General features: G+C 61.4%; 9 protein-coding genes across 9 annotated transcripts; 4 read left to right on the plus strand and 5 right to left on the minus strand.

Moving 5' to 3' along the window:
- Positions 1-898: 898 nt before the first annotated feature.
- On the plus strand, positions 899-2,145 carry SPRG_15245 (hypothetical protein; the record flags this gene model as incomplete). The annotated part of the gene is made up of 5 exons (XM_012354299.1): positions 899-911; positions 960-1,072; positions 1,121-1,502; positions 1,555-1,634; positions 1,687-2,145. 5 exons carry the CDS (start codon positions 899-901, stop codon positions 2,020-2,022), a joined length of 924 nt encoding a protein of 307 aa, XP_012209689.1. The 3' UTR covers positions 2,023-2,145.
- Positions 2,146-2,416: 271 nt separating this feature from the next.
- On the plus strand, positions 2,417-3,064 carry SPRG_15247 (hypothetical protein). The gene is made up of 2 exons (XM_012354300.1): positions 2,417-2,722; positions 2,767-3,064. The coding sequence occupies exons 1-2, from the start codon at positions 2,434-2,436 to the stop codon at positions 3,039-3,041; spliced, it is 564 nt and encodes a 187-aa protein (XP_012209690.1). The 5' UTR covers positions 2,417-2,433; the 3' UTR covers positions 3,042-3,064.
- SPRG_15248 (hypothetical protein) lies at positions 3,057-3,727 on the minus strand. Its single transcript, XM_012354301.1, has one exon. The coding sequence runs from the start codon at positions 3,718-3,720 to the stop codon at positions 3,166-3,168; it is 555 nt and encodes a 184-aa protein (XP_012209691.1). The 5' UTR covers positions 3,721-3,727; the 3' UTR covers positions 3,057-3,165.
- Positions 3,728-3,852: 125 nt separating this feature from the next.
- On the plus strand, positions 3,853-5,854 carry SPRG_15249 (hypothetical protein; the record flags this gene model as incomplete). The annotated part of the gene is made up of 7 exons (XM_012354302.1): positions 3,853-4,860; positions 4,906-4,966; positions 5,017-5,259; positions 5,306-5,371; positions 5,416-5,544; positions 5,592-5,650; positions 5,695-5,854. Exons 1-7 carry the CDS (start codon positions 3,875-3,877, stop codon positions 5,852-5,854), a joined length of 1,704 nt encoding a protein of 567 aa, XP_012209692.1. The 5' UTR covers positions 3,853-3,874.
- A 47-nt stretch (positions 5,855-5,901) lies between these two features.
- On the minus strand, positions 5,902-8,485 carry SPRG_21524 (hypothetical protein; the record flags this gene model as incomplete). The annotated part of the gene is made up of 6 exons (XM_012354313.1): positions 7,459-8,485; positions 7,074-7,408; positions 6,893-7,012; positions 6,708-6,839; positions 6,520-6,662; positions 5,902-6,473 (listed from the first exon to the last, which is right to left on the minus strand). Exons 1-6 carry the CDS (start codon positions 8,254-8,256, stop codon positions 5,902-5,904), a joined length of 2,100 nt encoding a protein of 699 aa, XP_012209703.1. The 5' UTR covers positions 8,257-8,485.
- SPRG_21525 (hypothetical protein) lies at positions 8,485-12,441 on the minus strand. The gene is made up of 3 exons (XM_012354314.1): positions 9,083-12,441; positions 8,616-9,034; positions 8,485-8,570 (listed from the first exon to the last, which is right to left on the minus strand). Exons 1-2 carry the CDS (start codon positions 12,414-12,416, stop codon positions 9,009-9,011), a joined length of 3,360 nt encoding a protein of 1,119 aa, XP_012209704.1. The 5' UTR covers positions 12,417-12,441; the 3' UTR covers positions 8,485-8,570; positions 8,616-9,008.
- A 468-nt stretch (positions 12,442-12,909) lies between these two features.
- SPRG_15255 (hypothetical protein) lies at positions 12,910-17,553 on the minus strand (the record flags this gene model as incomplete). Its single annotated transcript, XM_012354303.1, has 2 exons — positions 12,910-12,944; positions 12,991-17,553. One exon carries the CDS (start codon positions 17,551-17,553, stop codon positions 12,994-12,996), a length of 4,560 nt encoding a protein of 1,519 aa, XP_012209693.1. The 3' UTR covers positions 12,910-12,944; positions 12,991-12,993.
- A 634-nt stretch (positions 17,554-18,187) lies between these two features.
- On the plus strand, positions 18,188-22,718 carry SPRG_15258 (hypothetical protein; the record flags this gene model as incomplete). Its single annotated transcript, XM_012354304.1, has 18 exons — positions 18,188-18,357; positions 18,402-18,570; positions 18,596-18,720; positions 18,774-19,107; positions 19,182-19,923; positions 19,971-20,262; positions 20,312-20,388; positions 20,433-20,591; positions 20,645-20,699; positions 20,748-20,969; positions 21,018-21,154; positions 21,201-21,295; positions 21,342-21,397; positions 21,446-21,651; positions 21,695-21,879; positions 21,932-22,184; positions 22,233-22,577; positions 22,626-22,718. Exons 1-18 carry the CDS (start codon positions 18,207-18,209, stop codon positions 22,716-22,718), a joined length of 3,696 nt encoding a protein of 1,231 aa, XP_012209694.1. The 5' UTR covers positions 18,188-18,206.
- Positions 22,719-23,198: 480 nt separating this feature from the next.
- On the minus strand, positions 23,199-24,868 carry SPRG_15260 (sodium/hydrogen exchanger 3; the record flags this gene model as incomplete). The annotated part of the gene is made up of 2 exons (XM_012354305.1): positions 23,199-24,707; positions 24,734-24,868. The coding sequence occupies 2 exons, from the start codon at positions 24,866-24,868 to the stop codon at positions 23,262-23,264; spliced, it is 1,581 nt and encodes a 526-aa protein (XP_012209695.1). The 3' UTR covers positions 23,199-23,261.
- Between the last annotated feature and the right edge of the window lie 114 nt (positions 24,869-24,982).

The following is a 24,982-nucleotide window of genomic DNA, read 5'->3' on the forward strand; positions in this document are numbered from 1 at the left end:
ACGATTGAGGTATAGTATAGTATGCACACAGGCTTGTCACGAAGGGCGTTGAGCGACGCAATCAGTGAAATGTGTGGCTTCTCGCGCCGTCAGCACTCGTCGATCACGAGGTCAGTGACAGATGCAACTCGCAGAGAGTTGGACACGACTGTGTCCACCAAGTGCGCGTTTGGTATCGGTCGCGCCTCCGTGCACGCACTCGACAGTATGTGGTGCAGCGGCCATTCACAGACGCTCGAATGCCGTTGCGGCCGTAGAGGGATTGGAGCTGCGCTGCGCCCAGTAAAGGCGCGTGGACCACCTCGACCGACCCTCCGATGCTGCTGCCAGGTAGGATTCGTGCTGAAGTCAAACGCATCGCAAAAGGACGTTTGAGACGTGATCGCGGCAAGGACGGATGGTGTCGAGCCCAAAGATTCCGTGCTGTTGTAGTATAGAACCTTACCGTGCCACAACGGCGAAGTGCTGGTGACGAGGTGGCGAGATGCATCGAGATTCGCCGATGGTGGCTCAGTCCGCAAGATCACGGTGCAGCGCCAATACATGTACAACGCTGGATACCGCATTCAGGACGCTAGCCATCGACGACACAGTCATCTTTTCGAGAGCACAAGCCCACACTTCGACGTGGTCGGGGCGTCGTGAGCTGGCGTCCTGTCTGGCAGCTGTAGTTGCAATCTTCTGCCACCGGGTTTTCTCCGGCAAGTCGGTTACAACGCGTATTTTTCGCCAGAAGAAAATGCGCTCACTGCCACTCCTTTGTTTTCTATGTCGCGTATGAAAACCAGTCTACGGGCCGATCCAGTACATACAAGAACCAAGTGTCATCACATGTCGCAGCCTTAAACTCAAGTGGGTTCCGTTTCCGTTCGAGTTGACATCCATCCAGGCAAGCCGGATGACCAACCACGGTACGTGCGAGGATGGCAGGTCGTCGGGCGCTCATGCTCGCCATGCAGGAGACAAAGCGGCGCCAGCCGTGTGGTGGCACGCGCCGGTCATCGACTTTGTCGCGGGCTCGATCGGCGGCTTTGCCGCCAAGTTCGTCGAGTTTCCTTTCGACACGATTAAGGTACGTCGCCGTCGACCCTCCACGATGCCATCATGCATGTATGCACAGGTGCAGCTGCAAACGAGTCCGGAGGCTGGCCGCGTGAGCGCGCTCCGCCAAGTGCAGACGCTCGTCGTCAACGAAGGTCCGTCCGCGCTGTACCGCGGGTTGCCGTTGCCCCTCGCCGGCACGGTCATGGAGAGCGCGTGCTTGTTTACGACCATGGGCCAAGTCAAGAATGCCTTGTACGGGCCCGACGCGCACGACTTGCGGCCGTCCCAGATTGGCCTCGCGGGTGGCATCACGGGCTTCTTCATCTCGTTCCTCTTGAACCCGATCGAGCTCATCAAGTGCCGCATGCAAGTGTCGACGCTAAGTCACAAGGCCACGTACCGCAATACAGGCGACTGCATCGCGTCGTCGATTCGACACGAAGGCGTTGGCGTCTTTTGTACGTTCTCTATGGTTGCGTGCTTTTATCTTGGCTCATGGACCGTAATTAGACCGGGGCTTTGGCTCGACGCTGCTCCGCGAAGTCCCAGGCACCGCCGCGTGGTTCACGACGTACGAGACGACGCTGCAGGTATGAGCACTTTTATTGCCCGCATGGTGATTGGAAAGGTGCGTGTTTCTAGTACCTCCGCCGCGGCAAGCACGACGAGTCGCCGTGGGACGTGATTTTGGCGGGCGCCATGAGCGGCATGGCGTACAACGTGGCGTTCTACCCTGCGGACACGGTCAAGTCGTACATCCAGACGCACTCGTGCGCCAAGATGAACATTCCGAGCGTCGCGCGGGATATCTTTCGGCAGCACGGCCTCGTCGGCTTCTACCGCGGTCTCCTCCCGACGATCTTGCGTGCGGTACCTGCCAACGCCGTTCTCTTCTACTGCTTTGAAGGCGTCAAGGCGACGTGCCACAACGCGATCCACGAGCCTCGGCACGCGATGGCTCTCGGCCAAGCGCCGTAATTGAAGCCAGACTCCAAACTACTACACTGATAAACTAGACCCACTCAACTTTTTGCACGATTCAACCGCATGGTAAGCTTGCGCCGACGGCCTCTCTCCAACCTCTATGGACGTCAAAGCCCGGAATGCGCCAACGCCGACTTAAACTGCAATCTGGATGGTTCCCACGCCTGGTGCAGGATAAAAACACGCCTCGTAATGCGCATGGACGACGGAGAAACATGCTACTGCTGCCGCTGGAACCACCAGACCACGCATCGCCGCATCGATGGGCTCTTCCCATGGGCTCTTCCTGGGACGACGACCGAAGTGGAACGAACAGAAGCTTCAAGTTGCGTGCGTTTATCCAACCCTTGCAGTATCAATACCATCATAAGATCGAATGTCACAGTATTTCCCGCAAGTCGCAGCATGACCAGCAACGAGAGCAGCGTCGAGGCGCCGAGCGACGTCGACGCCCTGAAGTACGTTGCCGGAACTGTCTGCGCGGGCGTCTTTGGCGGTGGCTTCTACCTCGGCGTCCGTCGGCAGAAGATCCACGCCGCCGAGCTCGCGGTTCTCGAGAGCAAGGAAGCTGCCGAGAAGCTTGCGTTGGGCGAACCGGCATCGCCCAAGCCCAAGGTCTTCTCATGGTGGGAGCGCGCGCTGGGCCTTAATAAGCCTCACACACCGGGTGGCGCAGCAGTCAAGGCGCTGCTGGGTACCCCATTCTTTGGTTACCGATAGTTCCGACGTGGCTGCTAGGTGGCACGATCCTCGCTGTCGTCGGCTCCACCGTCTTCTTCTCTGTGCTCGTCAACGTGGCCGACGAAGAAGCGCTGCACAAGTTCAGCTCCAAGATGACGCGCGTCTTCCCTCCGCTGCGCCATGGTATCATTCGAATCTTTGGCATTACGCCGCAGGCCGGCCCGACGCCGGAAGCGCTCGCCCAGGAAGACCGCGAGTGGGCCGAAATGGAGCTCGAGATGGAGGCGATTGCGGCCGCCCCTCGCATTGACCCAAATGCAACGAGCGAATAGACCAATACAATATGCATTCTCGTTCATTTCATGCCGGTGGGGCGTCCGTCGAAGACGCGGGTCCACGACCTCGTCCAGATGACGACTCTATCGCTCTCTCCAAGATATAAGCTAGGTCGAGGCTTTACGCGGCGTCGTCTTCAATCTCGACGCCAACGATCTCGTCGTCGAGGACGCGGACGCGCACGTTGCCGTCGTCGACGTGCTTTTTAATCGTGCGCCATTCGGGCGTCTTCTTTTGCACTTGAAGGGACTCGATCATGTCGCCCGACTCGTCGTCGAGGAGGCTCAAGTAGCCGTCGGCGTCCATGCCCACGCAGCTGTACGTGCGCTCGATCGGCGCCGGCGCGGGCTCGCCGCCATCAACGCCCGACGAGCCCAAGAGCTGCTCGTGGAGCTTCAAGAGGCGCTTCTTGTGCTTGGTGCCAACGACGCCAAATGGCATCGCAAGCGCGTCCTTCACGAGCAAGAGCACGTCTTCTTCGGCGGGAAAGAGCTGCACGTAGAGGCGGACAGTGTCGAGAAGCCGCTGCTGCGGCAGCTCTGAGAGGCGCGCGCTCTGGTTACGGAAGAAGAACTTGCGCAGCTTGGCGACCTCCGACTTCCACTTCGAGCGCTTGCTATTCGGGTCCACAAAGCCTTGGGCCGTCGTCCAGAAGAGATCAATGCGCTCGTCCATGCCTGCCCAATGCTACTATACCCCGGGGTGCTGTCAGATGCTTGGGCAGTACGCCTTTCTGTACACCGGGGTACGCACCACGTTAAATAACGTTAAACAAGTAAAACGCTGTCTCCGTTTGCCGGCCAACAAGCACAAACGAGCAACGAGGAGCATGTTTGCGAAGGCCTTCAACTTGAGTGGCAACACACGCCTCAAGGGCAAGGACGTCAAGAAGCTTCGCGCAGACCTCCTCCGCGCCTGCGCCATCGACGGCGACGTCGCCTGGAGCTACTTGGAGAAGGCGCCCATCGCGCGGGTCAAGCTCGCGGCGCCGTCGCGCACGCTGCTCTACACGGACGCCGACATGAACGTCGTCGCCTTTGACATCCACGGCAAGGGCGACGTCGTGCCGACGACGTTCCTGCTGTGGCACGAGCCTGAGCTCCGCAGCCGCGTGCCCGTGCTCACCGTGCACGCGCCCGTGAGCCACTACCTCTTGCGCGGCGCCGACCCGATGCTGCCCGGCGTTGTCCGCCGCTTCGAGACGCCGCTCGAGAAGGGCCAGCTCCGCGCCGTCTGCATCAGTGGCAACCCGATGCCATTCGCTGTCGGCTCCATGGTCGTCGACATGGACCACCTCGCGTCGCAAGGCTGGAAGGGCAAGGCCATGGAGCTCTACCACGTGTATGGCGACGAGCTTTCCAAAATGGGCCCGTCCCACAAGCGCTTTGTTCCGGATGGTTTCTCCGACTCGATCATTGAGCCGACCTCTGAAGACAACGAGGAGCAGCCGACGTCGGTTGACGCGATCGAGGTGCAAGGTCTGGGCGACGACGAAGCCAAGCCAGCGCATGTCGACGAAGGTAGCGACAACGATGACGAGACGAGCTTGAGTGTGCCCGAGATGGACTCGCTCCTCGAGCGGTCGTTCTACCAAGCGATGAAGAAGATCAAGCCGAGCGACGCGCCAATGCTTGGCAACCAGTTTTACGGCAACCATGTGTTGCCGCAGCGCCCCCTAGGGTCGACGATCCACCTCAAGGGCACGTCGTACAAGAAGTTCTCTGTCTTCCTCAAGGCCATGGCCCACCACGGGTCCATTGAGCTCAAGGAGCACGACGGCGTCCAGACCATCACGCTCTTCCGCAAGACCCACCCGTACGCATCTCGAACGTCATCTCGCGTCCTCATACCGAGTTGTAGGGACGTGGCGCGGCACACGTTGCATCGATCCGAACAAGACGCGATCGACCAAGCTGCCGAGGTACATCACATACAGTTATCCAACAGCGTCGAGGCAACTGCCGCATGTAGGAAGCGACGGGCGGTGCGTTTGTGCCGGGGCAGTATGTGCCCGAGGTGCTCCAGCTCTATCGGCTCACACAGCAGACGCAGTTGGTCTGCGACAATGCGTCGCTCAAAGAAACCTTCTCCGCCAGTGAGCTCCGCAACAAGCTCAACGCGTACATCAGCGCACACGGTCTTGTGGACCCGCGCGAGCCGCAGTTCGTCAAGCTCAACCCCGACCTTACCGACGCCCTGTACAAGAAGAAGCCCGTGCGTCTGATACCGCCGTTGATCGCAAGCGTACCTATATGCATAGGACGCGGGGTACCCGGTCAAGCTGCCGCGCAAGGACATTCTGACGCTCTTCCTGGACCGGCTCCGGGTGCGGCATTCGTGCAGATCGATCTCACAAATCTCGCGCTGTAGGCGTACCACGCAGTGGTCTTGTACCCGGACCACGATGCGAAGGAGGTGGTCGGCGACTTCAAGCCCGTCCACATCAAGACGGAGCTCTCCAAGCGCCAAAAGCCCGTCACGATCGTCTCCAACTTTGCCGTACGACTCGACACATTGATACTTTTTGGACTCGTTTGCTTTCGTAGCAATTTGGCATTGACGCCGAGACGCTGGCCCACGACGCACAGAAAAAGTGGGCGTGCAGGTATTTATGGAGAATATTGTCGCATCATCCATTGCATTGTGTAGTGCATCGGCGTTGCTTGCGTCCGAGAAGGCCAAGGAACTCGACGTGCACATCCAGGGCAACCTTGCAACCGACGTGGTCACGTACCTCGGCAAGGTCTACAAGCTCCCGGCCAAGTACTGCGTGACCGAGTTTGGCAAGGGCATCAAGGCCAAGCGCTAAGACGCCGTATATACAACCACCGACATACTACTTCTCGTGTATTGAAACTAGTCGCGGTCAATGACGCCCTTGCTGTTGAGCACCGCGTACTCGAGCTGCGTCGACAGGATCGCCTTGGACGAGTACGCGGGCAAATGCAGCGTGTTGGTGCACGTGCGTGCAAACGGCAGCGCACGGTCCACGTCCTCGTCGTCACTGATGACGCGCCGAACGACTTCGAACGGTGGCTTGAGCGTCTCGAGGCCAACACCGCCGGGCGGTAGGTTGGGGCACCCGGTCGCGTAGAGCAAGAAGGCCCGCCGCTGCGACGTCGTCATCGACACGAGAGTCTGGATAAAGTACTCGATCGGCGCGCTCGTAGCCGTGTAGCCGTGCGCGAGCTTGATCGTCTGCCGCAACGACGCCTCGGTCCACTCGACGTCGACCGTGCCGCAGAGCGCCGCCTGGATCTCGTGCGCGTGAAGCAGCCGGAGCTTCTCAGTCGCAACCACGTCGTTGAGTCCGTCGCGGAAAGCCTGCACCTGGCCGGCAATGCCGCGGCCAAGCCAAATGTCCAACACATGATCCACGTACGCCGAGAGGTTCGCCGTCGTGACACTGAGAACGGCGCCGTTGGCCACTACCGCCCGCGTCAAAATTGCAATCAAGACTGCTACACGTCGTACCGAGTTCCGTCTGCGTGCACGGGTCGACAAACGAGAGGTCGACAGCCTCGAGCCAGTCTGCAACCGGCGTGCCTTCGATCGTCACAGAGCCGGGGGCGTGCGTCTGGAGCGCCTGCGCCGCCTTGTAGAGCGAGTAGAGGATCCTACAAGTGTATGAGTCGCCATGAACAAAAGCGCACGCGACGCACCGGCCCGGCTCGAGAAAGATGGTTGGGAGATCGTGCATTGCGATCGGCTCGTGCAGCACGAGTTGCAGAAAGTGCGGTGCGAGCGGCAACGGCAAGAGGCGGTCGTCCAAGAGCGCCTTGCCCGCCAAGCGACTACCGATCGAATCGCCTCAGAGTGCTCCGTATCAATATATCGAGACGGGTACCCAATGAGGCGGAAGCGGTCGAGGAGCTCGCTGCGGCCGCGGGCGGCCACCGTTGGCAGCGGAAAGAGGCCGTTCGGGTGTCGAATCAGATCGTCCGACGTGTCTTCGTCACCGCGGACCCTAGGATCGTCGTATGAGCCACGTAATCTACGATACTCGTAGCCGATATATATGTCGATACCAGAGCGCCAGAGGTGCATTCGACTGCAACGCTTGCGCGGCCGCCGAGTAAAAGGCCGCCGTGACGCCCGAGCCATACCCGCGCTCCCCCACAAACACAATGTCGAGGATCGCTTTGCGCTTGCCGTGGACCTTCATGACGGCGTCGGCCGACTTGAGAATGTCGCTGCGCTCCACCTTGGCGCGTTCTTTCGGGAGCGGCGAGATCGAGAGCACCTCGTCCGACTCGGTCGACGGCTCCAAGTGGTCGCGCAGCCAGTGGAGGGACCGTGAACAGCCAAACGCAGTTGTCCGAAACAGCATCGACCGGAGCTCGAGCGGAAACAAAAACTTAAACTAGAGACACGTCCGATGAGAAAAGTACTGCCTCGTTCGATACAACATACCTGGCGCGTGAGCTCGTCGCACCAACTCGGGTACGACCCGCTCGTGATGCTCAGCACGTCATGCAGCTGGAGGCGCAGCTTCCGCGACAAGCGCGTGTTGACCCACATCTCGGCGTTTGCGTCGTTGCCGTACTGCTTGTAGAGGACGGCAAGCAGGCGCAGCGCCTGGTGCAACGCGTCGCCGTCTTGCGCTGTAGCATGCGATGTCGGGGCCACCACCTCACGGTACGTCGTCGGCTGCGTCGACGGAGCCGCTGTGACAGGTGCCGACGCGGCGTCGTCGTCCCACAAGACGGCAAAGTCGCAGTAGAGAGAGTACATGCACTTCCACGGCGCCACGTTGGATGAAACCGCGCTCGATGGCTTGAGGCGTGAGAGGCAGTGGAGCAAGTTGTCTTCCGGCTGGAACGCCATGAGCGTCGTCGGTGCCGTCGCCGACGGTGCTACCAGCGAGGCCTCCGACACGCCAATGCTCTCGAGGTAGGCTGCGAGGAGCTTGCAGCGTCGGCTGTCGCGACACAAGTGCGCGACAAAGTCGAAGAAGCCGTGGAGCGTGAGGCAGGTGCGCGCATGCTCGATGGCCGCATACTGACTAAACCAAATGCCTTCTTCCGACGCCAGCAGGCCGAGCTTGACGGCCTTGACAAACGCGCCAAAGTCATCGAGGCCCAAGGTCAACGTGCTGTGGACGTTGGTGGGTGCGGGTGGGAGCGACGTGGGGCGCTTGCCAGTCGCAAAAGCCTCAAAGAGGGCCGTGAAGATGGGCCGCACCGAGTCAAGCAAGCTCTTTTGGTTCATCGTGAGCACGAGGCCCTGAAGCGGGTGTGTCGGGATGCCCTCGTCGTGGCCCTTGTCCGAGTACTCGCCGTACCCAAGAAGACAGCGCACTTTCGGTGGCGCATCACACGTCCACGTCGCCCCATCACGGACCAGCGTCGGCGGCGTCAAGGCTGCTCGTTGTTTGCCCTTGGCCTTTTTCGTTGCCGGCGGTGGCGTTGACGTTGACGCGTCGTCGTCACCGCGGGACCGCGTCAAAAGCCGGCGCAGTTGCTCCATCATGGGTCGACCGCCTTGGCGGAATTGAGATTCGAGCGCACCCATCATGCGGTTGACTAGACAAAACAAGGTTTAGATCGTTATATGCCATCAAAATATACCTTTGGAAGCGGCCGATCCCGGGCGCGCTCGCGGCTGGTACGCGACCAGCGCCGCTTCGTCAACCGTCAGCGGCACGGGCGCTCCCTGCGTGCCGAAAACCGCGTGCACCAAAAGCTGGTGGTGCTCGAGGCGCTTGACAACGACGGCGCTCACACACAGCTCCGCGTGCGACGAGCGCAACCAGACGCGGTCACCGGCCATCGAAGTGGCGGCTTGGTCGAGCTTGAGAATGTCCATGAGCCGCTTCCGCTTCCCGCGCGCATCGGCCGCCGCCGCGTCTTGCTCCATGTCAACGTCCAGAACACTGCCTGTCTCGTCGTCGTCATCGTCCTGCATGTCACCACCCTCGTCGTCGTCGTCGTCATCGTCGTCCATGTCGTGCTCGTCGTCGGCTAGTTTTCCTCCTCCGATGCCGACTCTAGACGCGTTCATGACGAGCCGGACACGCGCGCACATGCACACGTACCTCGTCGCTTCTTGGCCCGCTTGGAGCGCCGAGAATCCGTCTTCTTGCTGTCCTTCGCCTTGCGCTTCAAGTTCGGGTCGTGGCCAAACGCGTCCACGTTCATGGATACGTTGGCAAACACGGTGAGCGGCTTCTTCACGAGGCGGTATGGCTCTTCGTGCAGCACCTCCTCGGTGAACTCGTCGCCGCGAGAGATCAAGTGGCAGGCCAGGACCGGATCAAAGCCCGCGACGTGGCACTCGACCCACTTGCCGTCGATTTGCCGCCAAATGCGCTGACCCACGAGGTTCCACGCGTAGACCGTCCATTTCGGATCGTTTAGCGTCGCGCACCGAAACACCGTGCGCTCAAACGACGAGAATAAGGTCAGCGGTGATGCATGGATGCTTCGCGGCGGCATACTCGCGTACGTCGCGCACTTTGGCGTGAGGCGGAGTCGGCATCGGAGCTGGCGCGTGAGCGGGTACAGCTCCTTGCCCTTGGCGAGGCCGTAGCTCACGACCGGCAGCGCTTCATGCAGGCCGATTGCTTGGTGCAAATGATGCACGAGCGTCGCAACCGACGGCTGCCACGGCACGGGGCCCGCCTGAAGCAGCGCGAGGAGCGTCGGGACGACGCGCGACTTTGTGAACTCATATGTTGTGACGCCGTTGTCGACGCCGAGAAGACGCAAAATGTCGGCCACGCTGCCCCGGTCGCACGCCGCGTCGAGCTGCGAGAGCACATCGGACGCCGTCGTTGACAAGGTCGTCGTGGGCGTGAACCACGTAGAGAGCGCGTCGAGCCACGCTTGGGCGAGGCCTGCGAGCGTCGCATCGAACGTTGGCGCTTGGCGCGACGCGATGCTCAGCACGAGCGCGAGGATCCCTTGGCGCTCCATTTGCACGACCCAATCGGTGCGCTTGTGACGCGTGAGCGCGTGCAAGAGACGCAGCGCCAGCACAAACGGACCCACCGACGCCGCGTCATCCCGCGCTTGATGGAGCTCCATGAGCAGGCCCTGGACAATCTCGAGGAGGCGCGTCATTTGACTAAACTGGAGTTCCACCGACGTGTTCAAGATGGTGCAGACCGCGCCAAGAATCGTCTGCGCGATCGCCTTGTTGTCAATCGTCGGGCAGAGCTCGAGGAGCGTTGCCAGGAGCTTGGACGTAAACGCTGCGACATCGGCGTCCGGAAGGTCCGCGGGCACGGCGCTGTCGATCGAGTCGACGCTTTGAGACCGACCCCGGTCGTCGCCCGACTCCATCAACTGGTCGTGGACTACGACCTCGTCGCGCCCCATGTCTTCGTTTTCCTCGTCGCCGTCGTCGCCGTCGTCGTCGTCTTCGTCGTCGTCTTCGTCGTCGTCTTCCTCGTCAAACTCGCGCTCCGACGCTTCCGACTCGTCGACGCCGTCATCGACCATCCAATCACGGGCAAACCACGCCGGTGGGTCGTCGCTCTGCTCGTCTTTCTGGCTGTCGTACAGCGCGAGGAGCTTGACGCACGGATTCGTGGCTTCCGTGTGGCCCGCGGCGACCAAGGCATCGGCGACACTGCGTCCGTTCCCGTCCAGCAGCTTGGGGTTGGCGCCGTGCTGTAAAAAGTACGAGAGCACGTCGCAGCGTCGGTGCAGCGCCGCCGCGTGGATCGCAGCAGGCGAAATTTCGGCGCCCTTTTGTACGAGGAAGCGCACCATTTCCATCGACGCATGTTCGACGGCCAGCAAGACGAAGTCTTCAGTGCCAGTGAGACTTGCGCCGTCCCGAAGGAGCGTGTGGACGGCAGGAATCGCACTTGCACGCACAAACGCGGCCATAAAGTCTGCCAGAGGCGCCGACGCCCGCGCATGGACGCGCCGAACCACGTGCGATAGGAACCGAAGCGTGCTCGTGACGACGGCTTCCGACTTGGACGTTTTGAGGACCACCGTGAGCTGCGCGAGGAGGTCCGTCGCGACCGTCGCCGAGATGATGGTCGCAAGGAGCGCCGGTGCGTCGTCGAGGAGGTGCGTCAAAAGCGCAACCGCTGCGCGGCTGGCTTCGTGTCCGTCGTCCTGCTGCACCATGATCACTAGGAGCTGGCGAAGGCAGTCGTCCGAAATCGTGAGATGCAAGCTCTTGTGCAGCGAGAGCGACCGGTGGTAGAGCGTCGTGAGGCTCTTGATGGCGGCGACTTGCACGCGTGGGTTGGCGTGGTGCAGAGCGTGGGCGATCGCGGCCACGACCGCGTCGAGCGGCAGTACCGACGCATGTTTCCCGTGCGTCGCCTTCTTCTTGTCCGGTAGCTTGGCCTTGCTGCACACCTTGTGCAGAATCGCAAGCGAGGTCAAGAGCACTTGAAGGTGGAGCGTCTCGGCGTACTGCAGAAACCCGAGGTACGCGATGAGCGACGGCGGGTCGCAGAGCGCGCGAAAGGCCAGCGGGTGCGACGAGCAGACCACGTCGAGGCCGTTGAGCGCCTCTTCCGCAAGCTGCTGCCGCAACTTTTTGTCTTGTTTCGGGGAGGACGCCATCTCGTTCATCGCATCGAGGTACATGTGCATCCAGTCGGCGGCAGCCTTGCCGTCGGCCGCGCGCTCGTCGAGCTTGACGAGGTAGTTGAGCGATTGACATGCCAAGAGGCGACACTCGAGCGCAAAGGGAGACTCTTGCTTGAGGATCGAGCAGAGCACAGTCGTCATCTTGGTGTCGTGTTTCAGTCGCTGTGACTTGGGGCGCCCGAGGAGCAAGCCGACGCCAAACCCGGCGTCCGTGTCGGCCGACGCATCCATCATGGCCAAATGGTGTGTAATCGATTGGAGCGCGTCGATAAGCGCCGTCTTGGACGCGCCCGGCGCACACAGCGCTTCGAGCTTCCCGCCCGAGACGCCGAGCTGCGGTGCGTCGCTGCGACTGGTCTTGTCCGAGAAGAGGCCAAGCGCCGAGGCCAGCGACAACCCGCGGTGCGAGTTGAGGTGCGATGGGTTCGGCGTCGAGCACACGCTACAGACCTGAGCGTCGCGTGGGTTGAGTAACGTGCATGCACTGCAAGCCCAAGACGACGACGTCGATGCAGGCGGACCGGCGGATGCCACCTTGGCCGTCCCACACATCTCGCAGATCGAAGACGACCGGGCGTTCTCGTACGTGCACGCAGCACAGTTCCACGCAGCGGCCGCCGACTCGTCGCCGGACGGCTGGCTCATCTCGACCTCGCTCGACGACGACTCCATGCTCTCGTCGCGATCCATATCGTCCTCGATCTCATCGTCGTCATCGTCGTCGTAGTGCTCCATGGAGCCGGCGCCGTCCGTCCCGCTGCCCATGTCGACGCCCCGCAGCAAGCGCCCGTTGTCGTCGTCGTCCGCCATGCTGCTCGAGAATCGGGATCAAACGACCACAAAAGAAAACAAACGGCAATGGACAGCAGATGCGCCGCGGATTGGCTAAAAAACAGCCAATCACAGCTCGGCATCAATCGCGGGCTGACTCGCTTCCCAGCGTTTGACGAAACGTGACGGCAGCTCGAGTGTACATATTGTCATACGGGGGTGGCACCCCTATGCGTACTACGCAGCTCGAAACCGTGAGCTACCTTTAGGTAGTAGAGTATAGATTTCCCAGCTATTATGGTATTGAGCCTTGTTTGTCGATGGCAGACTATGGCGGTCGGGCTCCAAGAACATCTGTGCCGCAGGAGCTATCCCTCATCATCGACTTGTGTTGCGATCGCATCGCATCACCAACGAGGAGCCTTTGTAGGTCTTGGTGCGCATGCGATTTGCGAGGGTTTCATGTTTTTGACCTCCCAAAAAGAATATTCGCCAACGCACCGAGGTTGTCACACCAGCGTTTTTGTATGTTGTCATTGTTGCCAAACTCAATTCTTACCCTAGACACTCGACCGCAATAGGAACGACACACTGGATAGAGCCAAACACATACAGCTTAGTTGTGGAAGAGATCGTCCATCGTGCTCCCGAGGTTCTCGACCAGCGAGACGGTCGGGAAGAAGCGCAGAACGTACTCGGACCGGTCCATGTGGTACTCGCCTCGGACGGGCGCGGGCGGGAGGCTGCTCGAGAAGAGCGACGACGTGCTGAGTTTCGTGGCACGGCAAGAGAGCACGCCGTCCTCAATGAGCATGAACGCGAGGCAGCGCGTGTCTTGGAGGCCGAGGAGCCCCCGGAACTGTCGCTGGAGCTCGGCTTCGCTCAAGCCCGGGAAGCGCCACGCGAGCATCGCAGCCTCGCGCTTGAGCACGAGGAGGCACGTCGTGTTGACGCTGCCGTCGAGCTGCAGCCACGGCCGCGACGCCAGCGGCAGCTGGGACTCGTCAAAGCGCACGGTCCCGTCTTGGAGCGCGTACGGCCGCAGCTGCCAGAGGGCGGCTTCGGACGCGGCCACGTAGCGCAGCTCGGCAAACGAGTGCGCTTCGAGGACCTTGCTGGCGGCGACGAGCGATGCTAGCCGCGACAGGAGCTGCGGCGCCGAGTATTGCGATCGATACTGCTTGAAGAGGTACGTGCTGGCGACGCCGAGCGGACCAGCCTCCGTGAGCAGCCGAAGCAACTTGGTCTCAAAGAGTGTCTGGCACGCGTCCAGGGAGGCGTGGCGCACTGCGCAGTGGCACTCCCACGCCATCATCTCGTCATTCTCGTCCATGTCGTCGTCGTCCATGTCCATCTCGTCGTCCTCGACGCCATACACAATGTCCGACACGTCGTGCTCGCTCCGGCTCTTGGACGTGACGCTCCACTTGTCATCAAAGAGGTCGGGCGACTGGCCCTTCGTAAACCGCACGAGGTGGCCGACAAACCCGTCCGAGTACTTGGCGTGCCCTTTCTTGCGCGGCGGCTCGACGAGCTCGACGTCCGACGCGGCTTCAAACGACGGCAAAAGCGAAATGGCACCCGTGACGGCGCCCGAGAGAAGCACGGCGAGGTGGCCCGCGCCCGTGTTGGCCGGCACATCGGCCTCGACATCATCGAGGCCGTTCAGAGACGCGGCGGCGTCCGCGGCCTCGAGACACATGGGCATCGGGTGCAGCGTCGGGGCGAGCCGCAGGAAATCAAACGTGCTCGGCGCGAGCGAGAACCCCCGGCGGTGCCCGAGGTCCTTTTGCGTCGCCTTGACAAACATGTGGCTGAACCAGAGGTACCGCCACACCATTTGGAGCTCGGTCGTGCTCCAGAGGGCAAACAGCGCGTCCGCGACCTTGGCGTTGTACACCTCGTTGGGCTCGAGCATCATTTGGACGGCGCGGACAAAGCAGCTGTACAAGCGCGGTGACTGGTGCACCGTCATCTCTTCGAGGAAGAGGCCGGACGGGTTCGTGGCCGAGAGCATCTCGGCCTCCATGTCGCGCTTGCGCTTCTTGTGCACCGGGTCTTTCATGAGCGACTGAATGCGGCGCTTGAGGTCCATCGGGCGTGCATGGCCCACCTTGGTGCACATGGCCTTGTAGTTGATCTTGGTGCGACCGAGGCGCGGGTTGCGAAACACCGCTTTCGGTTCGTTCGGAAGGCGGAGCTCGACCGGCACCGGAATCTGCCACGTGCTCGGGAGCTCGTCAAAGTAGAGCACGAGCGCCTTCTCCTCCGTCGCTTCCATGAGCGGGTACTTGAGCTTCATGCGGATCGGCTCGGCCGAGACCTTGACCGGCCGCTTCCGGTGCGAGTTTTTGGGCACATACGACGCGACGTGGTTCGAGTAGCGCTCGTTGCGGCGCTGGCGGGTCGCGGCCGGCTTGGTGCGCGGCACGAGCAGCTTCTTGGGCGCGACGCGGTCGATCCACGCGTGGCGCACATACGACGCGTTCGCAAACATGGCCGGCGCCACAAAGCAGGGCGACGCAAAGCCGTTCTCGCCCACGAGCTCAAACCGCGTGCGCTCGATCGAGATGCACTCGACAATGTCCCAGAACGCTTTGACGTCGTCGAGCGAGTTGAACGTATGGCGCACGCGAAGCTTGTGGTTCTCGTCGACGCGTTTAAACTTGAAAAACGTGACCGGCCGGAGAAAGCTCGCGTCGTCGAGGAGCACGACGCGGTCGTGTTTCTTGGCCTCGTGCGTCACCGGCACGTCCATGTGCGCGCGGTGCAGCACAAAGCGCCCGCCCGTGATCGTGTCTTCCGCGGCCTGCAGCACCATGTCGTCGACGTCGTCAAAAACTGCGGGCACGACGCTCGCGCGGGCGGTCGCCGCTTCTTGCACGACGACATGCAGATCCCGCAAGTGGTCCATGAGCCGCCGAATGCGGCGCCACTTGTTCTTGGTGATCTTGCTCAGAACCGACTCGGAGAGGTCGCGCCACGCCGGCGACTCGGAGCGAAGCACACGGTGCAGCTCCGTCTCTTCGGCGGTCGTCAGTCGCTCGCAGCAGCCGAAGATATGGACAAAATCCGCCAACGGAATGCGCGACATGACTTGCAGCAGCGAAAACGTGATCGGCGACGGCGTCGTTGCGTCCCAGAGCCCGAGCGACATGAGGATTTCGCAGATCGCGAGGTGGAGCAGCTTGGTGCGGCACGCGAGCCCGAACGCCATGCCGAGCCGGCGGTTTTGCTGGCCCAAGATCACGGACTGGCGCTCCGTCGAGAGATGCGAGCTCTTCTTGTACACGACGGTCTTGGTCATGGGTGCCTTGTGCGCGGCGAGTGGGTCTCGGACGACAATGCGCATCGAGTCGTCGTTGTGCAGCATCGCAAGGTCCGAGACGTCGTTGGACGCAAACGTCTCGATGAAGTGGCGGATCGCGGGCTGTCCTGGCGCAGCGACTGCGCTCGTGAGTGCGACGCAGCGTACTTTGCGACGGTGGCGCGGCGCGCTGGACGGCACGAGCACGTCGAGGAAGACGACGGCCTTCTTCTTCACGAGTGTTTGGAAGATTCGCGTGATCGTCCGGTGGTCAATAAACCCCTTGGACGTCTTGGCCGTCCCATTCTCGTGTTCGCGGAGGACGAGCATACGTCGGAACGTCGCGAGCGACACGATTTGCTTCTCCGTGACCACCGAGAGCGCAAACTCGGTGCGGACATCGATGACGTTGGCCACCGGCTGCTGGCCCGAGCTCGCCACGAACGACCGAAGGCTCGGTCGTCTCAAATCAGCCTTGACGGTGTCCGGTGCAGGCTTGCTCTCGAGAGGCAACGTCGATGGCACGCGGAAGCGGTACGAGGTGCTTCGCCCGACAAGAAGCTTCTCCGTCTCCAAGCTGTAGCTCAAGAGGAGCGACTGGACCTTCTTGTAGCTCACCTTGTCCGACATGCCGCACCGATCCCGGACTTGGGGAATCGTGAGGCCTTCGGGCGTATCAGCGATGAGCGAATAGATGTGCTCGAGCGGCCCAAGCTCGCAGCGCGGCGGGTGCGAGGCGCGGTGCTTCGCCGGCGCATCCACCGGTGGCTCGTACACCTTGACGCACCACAGCTTGCGCCCCGACGAGCGCCGGCTGGACCGGCACGTGGCCGTGAAGACCTGCACGGGATACGCCGCGTCGCGCAGCATCTCTTGCACAATGTAGTTCCGGATCGTCTCTTGGAGGCGTTTGCTCCAATTGAAGCGCTTCGCAATGTCGGCAAAGACGGCTGTTGACTCCTTGTGCGCGCGGAGCGACTGCAGCATGCGCGTGACCATCGCGCCCTTGTTGTACAGCTCGTCTTCCAACGTCGCGCCTGGCGCGAGCATGCTCGGTCGAAACAGCGCGGCGAAACGCGTCAGATGGATCATGTTGAAGCGCCTGCTCTCGACCAAGATGATGCGCTTGACCACGAGATTGCGCGCAATGAGGCCGTCCAAGAAGTGGTGGACGCGCTTGACGTCGCTCTGCGCGAGGCTACCGGCCAAGTCGGTGATGGCCAGGCCCTTCTCGCGCGTGATGGCCACGCGCTCGAGGATGTCAACGTACACGGGGTTGAAATCCGACTCGGCGTACGAGATACCGAGCGCCTTCAAGCGCAAATCTTCGTTGGCAATCGCGACGAGCGACGGGTCGACGTAGGCGTCGGTGAAGGCAAGCCCGCGGACGTCGACGGCGGGCAGCGTCTCGAACGGCGGAGGCTGTCGCACCGGCGGCGGCGGCACCCTACGGTTCGGGGGCGCCTTTACGGGTGCGGATGCCACCACTTCAATGTCGGAGGCGCTGCCGCTGTACTCGGACGCACTGTGGTCGTTGTCGCTTGTCTTGCGCCGCTTCTTGGAGGGCGCGGCCTTTGGCTTTGGGGGCGCCTTGCGCTTCGAGCCGGACGTCGCCGCCTCGTACTTGATCGGCGCTGCAGAGACAGGCTGGATGCGGTAGAACCGGACCGGCTGGTCCTGGAACGCGCCTTGGCGCAAGATGGACCAGCACGCGTCGCGGACGGCAGCGTCCTTCGTCGGCTCGTACATGTCGAAGAGCTCCCGGATCGAGACGCCGTTGCGGCCGCCCAGCGCGATGCTCTCGTACAGCATCGGCATGAGCCGCAGTACGCTCCAGCGCGCCTCTCGTGGTGCATCGGTCCGTGCCATGGCCTCGCACGGTTGGATCCGCAACCACTTGCACTTTTCGAAGTTCGCTTCGAGGCGGCTTCGACTCGGCTGAGACCACGAGCCCACAACCCCCGTAAAGTACGGTTATGGCTTCGAACTTCGACTGGGATATTTTTGGAATATCAAGCGGCCATGCAAATGCCGGGCCATGCCCTTCGCCGCGCTGGTTAAATGTTCACCCACCTGGGTTGAGCTAGCGCCCTCGCATTGCTGAAGCCTGATTCCCTTGGTCAGAGTGCTGCTGCTGTCACCGCATATGCAGTCGATGCTACTAGTATCGTAATGGCACCACAAGTGGACATTCTGTTGCAACTCAAATGCTTCAAACAGTTCAACGCAGTTCGATTGACATTGCATGTGACGCCTTGTCCATGCCTTGGCGCTGGCTAGCCTTACGTCGCGTGTTTGAATGCATGCGTCGCCTTGCCGTCGTACACCGTCCAGTCATGACAGCTGGAGCGACGTAGCTTGTCGCGTCCGCCGTGGATGCGTGCCGTCGCTGGGTGCACGCTGCATCATGCAAAAGCTGCGCCACGTGTAGAGGTCGTCGCGGTAGTATTGGCTGTACATCGGACATGGGGTGTCATGCGAGCGGAAAGCCTCGGAGTGTGCTCGCGACCGTTCAAGATCGCATGTCGCGCCACAAGCAGCGCGTCGAGGCCCGGCTCGCCGAGCGGTTTGGCATCCGCGATGCGCTCGAGGCTTCGGACGAGCAGCGCGCAATCAACGAGATGTTCCAGCGTGTCGCCAAGATTGCCAGCGAAGACACACTGCGCGAAGACGGTAGCCTGTGCCTCCACGTCATGTTGTGTCGGACGCATACGTAGGCTTCTTCTTTTGCGACGGACAGTACATGGGCGCGCGCCGCTTCAAGGAGACGCCTGGCATGGTCCTTCAAGTCTTGGATGGCCATACTGGAGCCGTGCGCGCGATCGGCATGAGCGCGGATGTCCTTCTCACCTTTGGCATGGATGGGTACCGACCGCCTTTCGAAACGTACTCTACATGAAAGGCTCTGTAGCGTCTACGTGTGGGCGCCATCTGCGCCGACACCCGTCGCGCGATTGCCGCGACACGCGCTCACAAGCGGCGCCTACCGCGTCGTGGGCGCGGTCTCGGTGCGCGGTGTCGTCATGTGCTGCGCCGGTATGTCGCTTAGCCCTTGGCTGCGATGATCAATCTTCTTCTTTTTTGCGTAGGACCGGCTCCGTGGCGCTTGGAGCTTATTCAGTCGTCGCAATCGACCTGGGACCTCACGCCGGTGGCCACCGGCGCCTTTGGCCATGACGGCGCGATTACATGCTGCGGCTTTAGTCCCAACGGCAACGTCTTTGTCACGGGCTCGCTCGACACGACGTGCGTTCTATGGGATCCCATGTCGCTTCAAGTCCTCCAGATCTTGAACGCCCACGCTGGCGGCGTCGCGACGTGTCACTTTGGCGTCAACGACGCGTACCTCTTCACCGCCGGCGCGCTCGATATGAGCATCAAGCGCTGGGACGTCTCCCTCTACACGCTGGGCGCCACGCCATCGTCGCCTTGCGAGGATCGGCGATGCAAAGATGCAAAGTCGATGGACATGTAGATTCTGCACCACCAAGCTGTAGCATCGATGCACAGAGTTCCAAACGCCACTTGCACTCGAAGAGTTCCGAGACACTCTGCGACGGGCCCATCGAGCCTTCACTGCCTGCGACGGTTCGTCCAGCGCCGCCGTCAACCACGACAGAGAGTCTCCTCCTCGAGGCCAACGACCGCTTTGCAGAGGACGCACAAAATAGTGTACCGCGTGCGACGCCGTTCGAGGCCGCCACGTGGATGCAAATGGAGAGTCGATCGAGCGTGTTCGGCTTCGCACGCATCGTGCACCCGACGGCGCTGTGGAGCGACCGGCAAAAGTACAACCGCGCGCTCGACGCGCTCTTCTCACCAAGCACGACGCTCGAGACACTGACGCTGGAGAACCACATCCCCGAATTCGCGTTCAACGACGACTGGTGCTTTCACCGACCGCCGTCGTCGCTGCGCTTGCCGCCACTCCACGCGTATGAGGTCGACGCGGCCACCGTCGACGTTCGCGAAGACGACGACGACCCGGTCAAGCTCTCGGCGGTCGAGCACATGGACATTCTGTCTCTTTTGAACCCGACGACGTCGGCGCGGCACCCGCACTGCGAGGTCGTTGCCAACACGATGCACAGCCGCGTCGCCTCCATCTGCTTTGAGCATCGACGCTTGCATGCGGGCGACGGCGGCGAGTACGTGCAGCACTCGCACACGATCAACGGGCTCGCGGTATCGCCTTCCGGCGACTTTGTCATTTCGGTCGCGTCCGACCGCGCGATCAAGGTACGCTTCGTGGACATCCCGCGCGATGTGTCATCCGCCAGCGATAGCGCTGGCACGCCAAGACAGGAGAGCACGAGGCGACGACGCGCGACGCACACGCGCACCCGATCTTGTGCTGCGCGCTCGCCGCGCACCCTTATGATAGCAGCGTCCTGTTTCTCGCAACCGGTAGCGCCGACGCCAGTGTAAAGCTCTGGAACGCATTTGACATGTCGGTTTTGTACACGCTCCTCGGGCACTACGACTCGGTCGTGTCGCTGACGTTTACGCCGTCGCGGCACGCCTTGTACTCGTCGTCGCTGGATACGCGCGTCATCAAGTGGCAAATCGTGCCCACCGGTACTCTCTTCTCTCCAAACGACGGGATGGGCGACCGCGGAATGCGTAGTGCCCGACGCGCCGCGACCGCCGACGATCATCGCCGCGCACTGCCATGCGATCGAGATTGCTTGGCTCGAGCCACTTGTACAATCTATCAAGTTGATACAGCTCTCCGAGCCTGGGACTAGGGCAACGGGGCACCGGTTCTGCAGTATGAGATACGCACGTCCCGTGACGATGGTCCGTTCGAAGCACCGATACAAGTGTCGGCCGATGTGACGGTCCGTTGCATGGACGCCTTGGATCCGGGCACTGTCTATGCGTTCAAGATCGCCGCGCGTAATCATGTCCGTAGTGACTGGACCTGATTGATATCGGATTGACTGACGACCTTGCGTAGGTGGGGCTCGGTGCCTTTAGCGAGAGCTCACCGCCGGTCGAGACTCTGGCGTTTCGTGCGGCACCTCGATGCGTCCCATTTACGATGTCTGATGGCTAAGTAGGTCCGTCCAAGGTCCAGAAACCGTGCGCCATTCGCAGCGTCGCCACCCACAGCGTCGTGCTCGAGTGGCTGCCGCCGCAGGCAAACGGAACGCCGATCTCACACTACCATTTTCGCTGCATACCAGAGGACACGCTCGGCGACGACGATGTCATTAGCGTTGTCATTCCCGAGGATGCGATTGCGGGCCAGAGCCGCGCCGCCAAAGAGGCCGCCGAAGCCGGTGCGAACGGCCCTCATGTCTCGAGCTGCACGCATCACGCACGGATAGCCTTTGTGCGCAAGCTCGAAGAGCGCGCCGAGCGCGACGCCGAGCGCGCCAAGCGCCTCAACTCGAAAAAAGCGCTTGAAAAAAGCGTGAAATTGCAGCTCCAAGCGCGTGCGCGTCTCGAGAGGCAGCGTCGGCAGGTGCACGTGCCTTGTCACCCAACGCATTCGACGTGGCGTTTTGTAGGAAGAGAAAGCGGTGCCCACGGCGCTGCTCAAGTACACGCTCACGTGCGTCTTGCCCGGCACGATCTACCAGTTCCAGCTCGCGGCCGCAAACCGGTGCGCGTGTGAACGAGACGCTGGATCATCTCCCATTCGAGTCTAGGTGTGGTGTCGCCGACTTTTCGATCCCGTCCATGTATATCAAAACCGAGTCGTGCGGTACATGCACCCGACACGTTGATTCGTGCTTTTAGTTGTGGTCGTTAGAGCCCAACGCACCGGACCAGCCGACGCTCTCGCACATTACGCCGACGACGGTCCAGCTCCATTGGCAGCCACCGCGCGCCAACGGCAGCGCCGTCGTTCAGTACACACTAGAATGGCGCCAGGACGGCGACACGACGAGCCTTGATGTGCTCGCTCGGACACTGGCAACGCCCCAGTACACTCTGAGTCCGCTCCACCCCGGCAAGGTTGGACTTGGGTCATTTTTCCGTGGCGGCAGATGCCACGTAGGACGTGTGCGCTCGTTTGCGCGCGTCCAACGTCATCGACAAGAAGGTGCGCACGTCCGAGTGGTCGCCGTGGTCGGAGACGGTCACGACGCTCCCGACGACGCCCAGTGCCGTCGCCCAACCCCTTTTGCAGCACCCGACATCGCACTCGATGCACGTAGAGTTCTCGGCGCCGTGTGGCAACGGGTCTGCGAATCGTTTGCGCTAGTTCGTTGTGGACAAGTTGTCTTCTTTGTAGGCGACCGATTGTGGCCTACCACGCGACACTCTGCGCGCAAGAGACGGCCTTTGGCGTCGTCTCGCACCGCGTGGTGCGTTCGTATGTCTGGCACGATCCAAAGGCTTTCAACATCGAATTGATCGAGCTCGACGCGGCGACGACACACGTTGTGCGCATCGCAGCCGAGAACGCGCTCGGTCTCGGCGACTACAGCGTCTGGAGCATGCCGTTGCGGACCAAGACGGCGGTCGTTCCGGCGCCCGTGCCCGAGGTCGCTCGCCGCCTTGCATTAAAGTCATCAACAGCTCTTCTTTGGTAGGCGCCAACACTGGACGAAGTGCAGCCCACGTGCGCGCGCCTGCATTGGCGAGCGCCGGTGCACAATGGCGGCTCTCCACTCGTCGGCTACGTACTCGAGTATGCGATGGATGGCAATGAGTGCATCTCGCTGCGCGTGCCCCGCTTACATCTCGACTTGCGCCTCGACTTTCTCAAGCCCAAGACAAATTACGTCTTCCGCGTTGCCGCTATCAATAGTGTTGGGACCGGTCCGTTCTCAAGCGAGTCGACGCCGCTCGTGACGCCCAGCCTCGTCGAGTACACGCTGCGCGTCTACTTTGCCAACCGACCGGACGAGGAGCATGTGGCCTCCCGGCGTATCCAGGTACTACATACGTGCCTCGTGGGTGACGTCGTCGTAAGCGTTGCGTAGCGCTGCTATCGGGCGGCGTCGGCGCGCCATGCCGCCAAGCAAGCCCATGCTGCGTACCTCTCGGAGTGGCTGCGGTCCTGGAACCTCTTGTAGGCCCCGCACTTGGCTCAAGAAAATACGTTTTCTTGTGTTCGTGATGCAAGTGGTTGGGCAAAAGGCAGAGAGCATATACTGTGGACAAAGACATGGACAAGACAAGATATATAATAATGTTAGCAGCATCTGGTGCTCAAGCGATCGCTGAGGACAAACTTTTCCGGCTCGTGACGTGGCACCACACTGATTGCGACCCATGATTGGCTCGTTTCTGGTCGCTTCCGCGCGGGATTATGTCGCCGACTTCAAGTTGAAGCCCACGTCACAATCACCCACACGCGTGGCTCGGTGTTTGCCTACAAACACAGAGCGAGCAGCACCGACTTGTTCTGATGCTGCGTCGATAGCTGGCTACCTACCGGTACGTTCAAGGTTGTAGAGGAGTCGCTTAGGGCTCCGCTGCGCGACCAGGACTGTGGCAATGTAGTCTCGGCGTCTGCAGCCGGCGTGGCAGGATATAGGAATGCTGCTCCATTTGCCTTCCAATGCGTTCATGTCAAATTCGATGCATTGTTACATGTAGTACTACGGCCACACACGCTAGTTGGTGCGGTCATGGCCCGTCGGCGTCTCGACAAAGCTGTAGACGCCGCTGGCGGCGATCGAGGCCTCGACGCGGGATGCGACCAGCTGCTGGCCGCCAAAGAGCGGTTGCAAGTAGCGCGAGTCGACGCTGTTCCACTTGGTCGCGACCTTCTTGGCGATCGACCCGTCCTCGGGCTCGACGAGGGCGTCGTGCGCGGGGCGGCGCTGGCGCAGCTGGCTCGCCGTATTATGCGCATCGTCGTCGATCGACTGGAGAAAGCTAAACGACGGCCGCGAGATCGGGCTGCCCGGTGCCGTCTCGGCGTTGGCATGCGGCTTGTGGCCGAGCGCAGCGAGGAGCGGGCCCGTGAGCCCGCCGAGCACGAGCGTCGTAAAGACCACAATGATGAGCGTCGTCGACACAATGAGTGGGCGGTGCGATGTGCCGTCAGCATCGACGAACGTCCACGTCTTGACGAGCGCAAACGAGATCGCGCCGCGGAGACCGGCAAACCAAATGACAAACATGGTCGTGGGCGAGATGCGCTCGTGGGCGCGGCGCCAGAGGTTCGAGACCGCGAGGAGCGGTACGATGTTGAGGAGCCGACTTAGGAGCAGAAAGCCCAGTGTGAAGCCGATGAACGTCCAGTCAATGTCATGCCACGTCATCCCGTCGTCCGTGTGCCCGGCAAAGACAAACACAAGCGACGTGCCCATAAAGACAAAGACCAAGGTCTCGCAGACAAACGCAAACGTGTGGAGGAGGTGCCGGAACGACTGCTGGCCGGGCAGCGACAGCGTGTGGAAGTGGTAGTGCGCCGTGAGAATCCCCGAAAAGAAGAGCGCGACAATCCCCGAGAGGTGGAGGCTCTCGGCCGCATAGTACGTGAGCAAGCTAAAGATCAAGCAGAGCGAGATCTCGTACGCGGGGAAGAGGTGCAGTCGGCTAAAGAGGTCGCGGTTCATGAGGAACGCTCCGGCGAGCGTAATGGCGGCGCTCACGACAAGCGACCCGCCAAGCATCGCGAGCGTCGAGCCAAGCACCGAGCCAAGGCCCGAAGCCGAGAAGGTCGCGTCCGGCTTCCACTTGGAGAGCGTTTGGTACAAAGCAATGACGACCGCATCGTTTAGGAGGCTCTCGCCAAAGACAATGTTAAAGAGGAGCGGCGGCGCGTTGAGCTTCTCAAAGCACGCGAGCGTCGCGACGGGGTCGACCGCCGAGATGAGCGCGCCAAAGAGGAACGACTCGATCCAGCTCAGAGGCGTGATGACGCCGTAGAGGCCGCCGACGTAGATGGCGCCGCCCGTGACGCCGGTCGCGATGAGCGTGCCCACGATCGCGGTCGACATGATTGCGCCGAGGTTCGAGAAGAAGTGGACGCGCTTGACCGAGAAGCCGGCTTCGTAGATGATGGGCGGCAGCAGCACTTCAAAGAAGACGTTGTTGTTGAAGTTGAGGTGCTCGTCGTAGCTGTAGTTTCGGCGACGACGAGGCAGCCGCCGGCGAAGACGCCAAATAGGAGCGCGATCCCGCTCTGCGAGATGAACGTTTGCGAGGTTCCTTCGAGGAAGAAGGAGCCGATGACAAGGATCAGAAGAAACGAGAGGAGTAGGACTTCCATTTCTTCCACTCACACAGCATACAGGGCGACGGTCAAGACGATGCGGCGAGCGGGCTAAGGCGGGCGTGGCAAGTGCGAGAATGACAGCGGACCAGCCAGCCACGCCAGCATTTC

Source organism: Saprolegnia parasitica (assembly GCF_000151545.1).
Source record: "Saprolegnia parasitica CBS 223.65 unplaced genomic scaffold supercont2.154, whole genome shotgun sequence".
In the NCBI taxonomy this organism is placed as follows: Eukaryota; Oomycota; class Saprolegniomycetes; order Saprolegniales; family Saprolegniaceae; genus Saprolegnia; species Saprolegnia parasitica.